Source organism: Myotis brandtii, unplaced genomic scaffold (genome assembly GCF_000412655.1).
Source record: "Myotis brandtii unplaced genomic scaffold, ASM41265v1 scaffold1722, whole genome shotgun sequence".
NCBI lineage: Eukaryota > Metazoa > Chordata > Mammalia > Chiroptera > Vespertilionidae > Myotis > Myotis brandtii.
Window position 1 is genome coordinate 93,765 of NW_005356354.1, and position 9,032 is coordinate 102,796.

The window sequence follows — 9,032 nt, forward strand, 5'->3', positions numbered from 1 at the left end:
CTTTCAGCCACTCGCGCTCCCGCATCAACGCCTACCGCGGGCTGGCCAGCCCGGCCTACCTGTCCCTGTCCAGCGAGGACCCCGTGCTCACCGCCCTGGAGCTCAGCAACGAGCTGGCCAAGCTGGCCAACATCGAGAAGGAGTTCAAGGTAAGCTGGGCGCCGCACGCGGCCGCTGCCTGCCTGGCGCCTGCCCTGCTGTGCTCCCAAACTGGTGTGGCCCCGGGGATTTAAGTCTCCAGGGGTCGAGAGCGTCGATCTGATGCTTTCCCCTGCTCAGCGTGGCGCTGTGGAAAACTTGTTCTCTGGACTGGGATAGGCTGGATGCGAGAACTAGGATTTGTCTGGAGAACCATTAGGTCCGCTTTTGTCAAAAGGAGGGATTCGGCGTACCTGTCTCCCTTCCAAACCCTTCCCCCTCTTTTGCCGTTAGTTGTACGGTGGGACCCAGCGTGCAAATAGAGTGAGTTCACTGCTTATTGGTCCAAACATTTAGATTGAAAGTCAAAAGGCTAATCTCAATGCTGCCAGAGTCATTTCATTAATCTGACCAGAATGCCTCTCCCCGAACCCACAAATGTGGGTTCAGCCTGGCGAATGTGGACCTCAGACAGCAGGGCAACCAGAAATGCGAGGGCAGGCCACTGTTTTGCTTTAATAGATTTTTTTTTTGGTTCTGGACATCATCTCCAATCAATCAGTGTTATTCTTTTTTTTTAAAATTTTATTTTCTTGTTGAAAGTATTACAAGTAGTAGTATATACATACATCTCCTTTTTTCCCCATTGACCTTCCCCTGGCCTCCCCACCCCCTGGCACATGCCCTCACCCACCCGGCAGTGTCTTGTGTCCATTGGTCATGCTTATATGCATGCATACAAGTCCTTCCATTGATCTCTTACCCCCGCCCCCAATACTCCCCAACCTTCCAGTGTTATTCATTTTTATAAAAAGTAGACAGTAATGGAGAACATCGTTACTGTTCATTCAATTGCTCCGTCCTCCTGAGCATTTGGGATGGACCTACCTATTAACCTGGGGGAAAGGAGAGTGCGTTAGGGGTGGAGAGAGTCAGCAGGCGGGTTTGCAGCAGGACCCTGTCGCCCGCTCTGCACCGGAGGTGATTGTCCACATCAGCTCCTTGAATTGTTTTCTGGACGCTGAGCTCATCTGCTTTCCAGTTCAGTGTTGTGAGGGCAGATTGAGGAAGAGAGGTTATTCTGTCTTCCAGATCTTATTACATTTTTTCATGCTTAAGTGAGATTTACACAAATGCAACTTGCAATATTATTCAGGCCCAGGGGTTGCAAGAAAATGGAAAGTTTTGTGGGCCTTTTCCCCCTCCCATTCCTCCTTATAGTTCAACCCTATCTTGTCCTGGTGGAGCTCTGGCTGTAGGATAATTTTATTTGTTATTCCATTAAAATATTTTTCTGATAGAAAAGCTACACATATTTATTATAAAAGTTTTGGAAAATGTGTGAAAATACAAAGAATAAAATAAGCATTTACCTTATATCTAGTCCCTTTGAAGAGATTACTTATGTAATATTTGAAAGACTCATTTCCTTGGGCCCCAAATGAATTTGTTTTTAGACAGAACTCAGAACAAATTGAAAGCCTCAAATCTCTTTAGAGAGAATAGAAAAACATTCAGGTAAAATAGTTCTAAATATTATTTCTTTATTTTGGCATAGTAATAAAAATATAATTCTAAATTTGTTTGCCAATTTCAAATATCACTTAACCTTTTTTTAAAAAATGCATTTTGCTTGTTATATATCAAAAGTCTATAAAGGAGCTTCTACAAAAGGGAACATGTTTTAATAATTTGCAGAAGATGATGATGTATGCAGTTCTGCCCAGAGAAGTTGTCTCAGTAGAGCCATGGTTGAAAAGTCTGTCATTTTTTGTTTTCCCCTGAAGCTGGCTAAATCTATATTGATAATACTTAGACTCCTCTTCACTGTGACCACAGAGTCACCTCTGATAACCTTTCAAAGGTAGGGAAATATTGCAAGTAAAGGGGGTGGGGAGAGAGGGGGGGAGAGAGAGAGAGAGAACGAACACAATTGAGTTTAAGAGGGCATGCATAAAAGCTACCAGATATCTAAGAACGTGCGGAAATCATCTAAATCTCACTGTCCCTCGATCTGAATTCTATGGAAAGCCCTTGGGGGTGTAGCCTTCTCTGAGTCATGGTGTTCAGAGACCACAAGTCCCCTCCCCTGATGGCATAGTCCTTTTCTTGCTTATTCTTACCTGTCTGCTGTTGCCTGGTTACCTGCCCTCCCCTCCCCTCCTTGCCCTCCTGCCCCACTCTCATGTCCATCTGTCAGGGCCTTAGACGGGGAAAACAGCTCTCACCGCTCTGACCCAGGACTCGGCTGGAAGGGGCGGCGGAGTGGCGCTCATGGCGGAGGCAAGCAGCTCACCTCGTTTGCCCTGTTTTGTGGTGTCCTCTGTGTTCTTTCCACAGAGACTCTGAGCTCAAAGTACCGGCTTTGAAATGAAAAAATAGACAATGTGCTGCCTCTCGAAAAAGAGGCGGCTTTCCCTTTGCGGGCACCTGTCCCGGTTTCACCCTCTGAATGGCCCGGGAGACCGAGCCTCTCGCCCCTCACATCGCCATCACGCGGGTGCTCGACAGAAGGTGCCCAGCCACTTGGCAGTTTCCAAAGCTCCTTGAACAGCGGTTCTCAACCTTCCTAAGGCCGCGGCCCTTTGATACAGTTCCTCATGCTGTGGTGACCCCCAACTATAACATTATTTTCGTTGCTACTTCATAACTGTAATTTTGCTACTGTTATGAATCATAATGTAAATATCTGATATGCAGGATATATTTTCATTGTTACAAATTGAACATAATTAAAGCATAGTGATTAATCACAAAAACAATATGTAATTATATATGTGTTTTCCGATGGTCTTAGGTGACCCCTGTGAAAGGGTTGTTCGACCCCCAAAGGGGTCGCGACCCACAGGTTGAGAACCGCTGTCCTTGAAGAATGCAGGAGGCCTGGTGCCGAAAACACGTGAAGGTCATTACCCCAGGAGGCCGGCCCCGCTCGGATATAGACGAAGATAAATGAGGGAGGACGGCCTGGTGACAGGCTATTACGGGCGTATTGTGGGTGCGCAAACGCTGCTGGAGCTGTTCCCGGGACAGGGTCCTGGACAGGATGGCCTCCAGGTCTGATCCTCCGCGTATCAGCGGCAGGAGGCTCGTCGTTTGTTAAGCTGCGGGAACGCAGAGTGGAACGTCCTAGTGCTGAGTCAGAGGTGCACATTTTTGAAAAAAGGGGAAAAAAGCCTTTTGCCCTCCCTGTGCCTCCGTTATCCTCTCTTTAACACAGAAGAGCAATTTCAACTATTCCCACAGCAGGGCTGCCGGGAAGAGGAGAATGAATATAATCCTGGAGCAAGCTAGCATTTTACAGCGGGAAGAGGTTCTAGGAATCATCTGAATAGACAGACCTCTCATCTTACAGAGAAAACAAGGCCGATGGCCAAGGTTCCAGCTGCCAGGCCCAGAGTGGGAGTCGTGGGTCCAGCCTCAGTATTCTGTCTCACATGCTGCACGTGGCAATATCGCAGCCCTTCTGTAGCACTTGATGTGCACTAAGCACACTGAGCATTTAGGCCTCACAGTAGCACTATTGGGTAAGCTTATTCTCATCAGAGAGGCTGAGTCACTTCCCAAGATCACACAGCAGTGAGTGCTAGAAGCAGTGTTTGAACCTAAGAAGTCTGGCTTCAGATGGATGCTTCAACCACTACCCTCTCTTCGTTACTAGGGAAAGGATCGGACAGGGCCCAGGCTACTTAGAATTGAATTTCCGTTTTCCTCTTAAGGATAAAAGGGATTTTGAAAAAGGGTAGAAGAGAATTAGAATGCTGAGTCAGCCTTACACGTTGATCTGAGTGCTGAGACCTGTAGACAGGGCATGAGCTCCATTGTTCTTCCTCTGGCTTGTGCAGGGCCTTGGGCGTTTTTGTTTAATTACCTTCACCCAAGGATATGTTTTTATTGATTTTAGAGAGAGAGGAAGGGAGAGTGAGAGAGAGAAACATCGATCGGTTACCTCCTGGACGTGCCCTGACTAGGGATAGAGCCCGAACCCTTTTGGTGGATGGCACGATGCTCCAACCAACTAAGCCACTGGCCAGGGTGGTCCTTGGGCTTTTGAGTTCCTGCTCTGCCGAGTGGGCAGCAGGTCCATCCCATAACTTTGTGGCAGGCCCAGGTGATGCATGAGTGGCATGATGAAGATGATTAAGCAAAACTAAATTAGGGGGAAATTACCAGGAAATGCAGAGCAGACAAATGGTCCCGGTGAGGAACACGAGGCAGGACCTCCTAGTGGTCGGTGACGCTGTAGGCGGTTCCTTTGGCACCCGGGAAGGGCGGTCTGTTCCCCCATGTTCCCGGCGAGCCCTGCAAATAATGACAAGTGCCACCCCATGACCACAGTGAAAGAAACGCCCATTATCTCCAGCTCTGGCTGTTTTCTGTGCTGGGGGAACAGACTCCTCCCCCAGGAAAGGTTTCCGTAGTTATGAAAACAAAGTGTTGTCCTGGCCACGTGCGTGACTGATCTTTCAGTGGACGTGAACAGCCCACATGGCTTTCTTTAGGACTGGACAATTTACAGACGACAATGTCGTAAGATAACGAGTCATTATTTAGGTGTTACTGCAGCAGTGGTTCCCACATTTTCGTCAAGCACAGGAAATCGTCTCTCTTATTTCTGCTCAATGGAGCAATGGCCGTCCTGTGTTGTACCAAATCTTACAGAACAGTCTGAACTGAAGAGGCACATGAGGAAATTTCATCTAAAAAATTGTATTAAAAGGGGAGCTTTCTATGGAAACAGACATGGATTTAATACTTCTGGATGCTATAATAAAATATTTCATTAGTCTTCAAAGCATGGAAGGCAGACACTCCGCATAGAAACCAGCGGCTGAACATTTTATTAATTTTATCAGTTGCCTGGTCCCAATTTGAATGGAAACCAAAGATTGAAGTTTTTATTCATTTTATCTGTTCCCTTATGAGAGGAAGAGGATTAAGTGTAACTGTCCTTTAGCTGGATTTCTGATGTCTGAAATGGAAACTCCTCTAGTCTGGGTAGCCTCTACACATTCTCTCCTCTTGTTTATTTTGGTTGGTGATGTGATTTTTGCCCATCACATCATATAAATTAATTATTTAAGGAGGGAAAGTGGAATTCCTCATGCCTTTTTAAAAAAAATGAAATTAGAATACCTTTTTTAAAGTAATACTTTATTGATGTCAGAGAGAAAGGGAGAGGGAGAGAGAGATAGAAACATCAATGATGAGAGAGAATCATTGATCAGCTGCCTCCTGCACACTCCACACTGGGGATCGAGCTCACAACCTGGGCATGTGTCCTGACCAGGAATCAAACCGTGACCTCCTGGCTCATAGGTCAATGCTCAACCACTGAGCCATGCCAGCTGGGCCCTCATGCCTTTTTTTTTAAGTATATTTTTATTGATTCCAGAGAGAAAGGGAGAGAGAGAGAGAGAGAGAGAGAGAGAGACATAAATGATGATTGATCAGCTGCCTCCTACATGCCCCCTCCTGGGGATCAAGCCCACAATCCAGGCATGTGCCCTTGACCAGAATCAAACCCGGGCCCCTTCAGTTCCCAGGCTAAGGCTCTATCTACTGAGCCAAACCAGCTAGGGCCATGCCTTTTTTTAAGGTATGATTTTCAGAAGCCCAGAATTAGGAAATTCTGCTGTGCAAAGTATTGCTTAGTTATTAGACACACAGTGTCTCAGGACATGTCGAAATGAGGAATCCACTTTCCGCAAGCGCACCACTTTAGATGATCATCTGGCTAACTTTCTTAACGGGCTGTCATTTTAGTGAGAGCCATAGCAGTGGAACTGGGGTTCCGGAAGTGAGACACTTTCCTACGATGGTCGTTGACACCTTGACAGGAACCAGAGGGCGAGAAATAGAGCTGCAGTCAGGAGGTAACAGGGGAGGTTGCCCGCTGACTTCCTCATACCAGTCCATGCGCCACAGACACATGCGAATGGGAGGAGGGGTTCGCAGGTCATTTCTAGCGAGGCGTTCGTCCCAGTGGCCTGGGATCTTCCCTCTCAGGTAGGGGTACTCTGCACCCCTTGGGACTTCAGTGACTATAAATCAGACACTTGTCTTCCCCCGGACGTGGGCACGTGCCCTGCAGACCAACCAGGGGAAACCCCCTCTCTGCTGGCACCTGTCCTTCCCCACACACCCTGCACGCCAGTCATTCCCGGAGATGACGTGGGTCAGAAACACATGAGGGCCTCGGGGCTGGTGGGAATGGCCGTCCTGGCGCATGGCGAGGCACGTTGAGGCCACTGGGTGAGGCCTGACTGCACTTGGAGCAGCCGCGTCGCCACCACGGCAGGATAGTAACCGGGACACGCTATTTCCGCCTGCGCTCCATCTTCCATGTCAATCGCCACTTCAGGAAAATCCCCATTTAAAAGAATTTTTTGTTGTACCTCAACTAAAAATAAGTAGAATAAAATAACTGGTGTAAAAATGTTTTGTCATTATAGAAATGGTTTTGCTTGGGCTTTAAGAAAACAGTCATGTGCCTGCACCAGAGAGATGCGGCTCTTTTTGACGCTTTGTCCCTTCAGCATCGGCATCTAGGCAACATCTCGTAATAAAACCAGGGACTGCAGTGCGCAGCGCTTTCAGGGGTGATTCACGGTGGGCAGGTCCTGGCTGCGGGCGGGTCGGGGCGAGTCCAGCCTCGCATCCCCCGTGGGGGGGGGGAGCCCCAGCCTCCGACCAGAGGAAGGCACGTCTTCTCCTCGTGCACAGAGGACCCTACACCAGGGGTCCTCAAACTATGGCCCGCGGGCCACATGCAAATACAAATATTGTATTTGTTCCCGTTTTGTTTTTTTACTTCAAAATAAGATAAGTGCAGTGTGCATAGGAATTTGTTCATAGTTTTTTTTTTAAACTATAGTCCGGCCCTCCAACGGTCTGAGGGACAGTGAACTGGCCCCCTGTTTAAAAAGTTTGAGGACCCCTACCCTACACCCTTCCCAGGGCCTTAGAGCAAGTTCTCTGCATTAAACGCCAAACCTCTCCTTCTCAGAACGACTACCGGAAGCTGTCCATGCAGTGCAAAGACTTCGTGGTGGGAGTGCTGGACCTGTGCCGGGACTCGGAGGAGGTAGAGGCCATCCTGAACGGAGACCTGGAGTCAGCGGAGGCGGCGGAGGCGCCCAAGCACAAGGCCTCGCTGAGCCGCGTCAAGCTGGCCATCAAGTACGAGGTCAAGAAGGTGAGTGGCTGCTCCCACCCAGCGCGTTGGGAACACGCGGAACACCCCCCAGGCTGCGATCCCGGGACACCTTCCCATAATGAGAGAGGATGTTGTGGTAAAAGGTACCTTTTCCTTCTGAAAGGAATGAGTGACTTATCCTGGCAAAGTGGGGAGTCAGATACCGAGGTCCTCTCCACTCTCGATGGACTGTGAGACCTGGGATGAGTCATAGGACTTCTTTACATTCCAGTTTCCTCTATAAAAGGCGGTAGTATTTCCTATCTGTCTCAGGGTTTTGGTGGGATTCCAATGGATTGAGCTATGACAAAGCACTCTAACTGCCCGTCACGATGCAGTTGATCACAGTGAAATCTGTTACTTGTACACGCTTTTGGAAGGGACTGTTACATACATCCTCACGTTAATCCTTGCACCAGACCTATGTCATTATCCATTGTGCCTACAATATAGATCAGATAGATGATGAGATTTTTATTCTACAAGGAAACGAAGGTCCTCCCAGCTTAAATGACAGGTCTGAGATCACATCGCTACGGAGTTGGTCATGCCGTTGCCAAAAGTAAAATTATGATTATTTTTTTAAATCTGGTTACTTGAGATAAACTGTTATGTGTATCTATCTGCTACTTGTGTGGGGCTTTTAAATAATTCATGAAAATTGAGGTTATGATGTTTTACTGTAATAAAAATGTCTTACCCGGAATCTCACAGCTTATATGTGTTAGATAAATGAAATTTTGTGCTTTTAAGAGACGCTGATAAATCACAAAGAAGTAAGCTGTTATCAGTAGAGCTGGGGTCATGCAGTGTGGCAGGGAGCTGAGGAGGGCAGGCTCTGGAGCCACCCTGCAAGGGTTCCGGCCCCCGTGTGACCGCGGGCACGTCCCCTCACCAGTCCACGCCTCGGTGTGCTTGTTGGTACAGTGCAGACAACGGCAGTACCTGCTTGTTCAGCTGGTTCCGGGATTACACGAGCTGCTGCAGGTGGAGTAACCAGCACAGGTGTGGGGCACGGTGATTGTTCAGTAAGCAGTAGCTAATAGCATTCTGCGTTATGGCAGTTCATTCTCAGGACGATAGCTCTTAAGCAAGTTCTGTTCTTAGTCATCACAGACGGCTTTCGTGTTCACTGCACGGGTTCTAGTTTAAGCCGAAAGGAATTGAGTAAGGGCTGGGACAGTGATGGCGAACCTATGACATGCGTGTCAGAGGTGACACGCGAACTCATTTTTTTGGTTGATTTTTCTTTGTTAAATGGCATTTAAATATATAAAATAAATATCCAAAATATAAGTCTTTGTTTTACTATGGTTGCAAATACCAAAAAATTTCTATATGTGACACGGCACCAGAGTTAAGTTAGGGTTTTTCAGAATGCTGGCACGCCGAGCTCAAAAGGTTCGCCGTCACTGGTCTAGGAGGAGGGTCAGGAGTCTAGGAGACCTGGAGGACAAGCTTCTCTCAGCTGTGCTTCCAGGGCTGACATGTGAGGGACTGTCTGTGGCCCAAGCAGAGCAACCCCGCCTCTGCTGTAGGTGGCGGACCCTGCGCCCCCAGAGGATGCGAGTCCTGCCTGACAGATGTGACCCCTGTCACACCAAGGCACCCACACGCCTCTCACAGCGGGGCGAGGCCAGGCGGTCCCCTGGCAGCAAGTGAGGATCACTCTCCACACACACACACACACACACAC

The 9,032-nt window shown here is 48.2% G+C and overlaps 1 protein-coding gene across 1 annotated transcript in view; it reads left to right on the forward strand.

Moving 5' to 3' along the window:
- TRPC3 (transient receptor potential cation channel, subfamily C, member 3) overlaps positions 1-9,032 on the forward strand; it is a gene marked incomplete at its 5' end in the record, with an annotated part of 59,914 nt that overhangs the window by 636 nt on the left and 50,246 nt on the right. The window contains 2 exons of the mRNA XM_014537113.1: positions 8-149; positions 7,148-7,336. Coding sequence (XP_014392599.1) covers positions 8-149; positions 7,148-7,336 — 331 coding nt within the window. The remainder of the gene's footprint in view (positions 1-7; positions 150-7,147; positions 7,337-9,032) is intronic.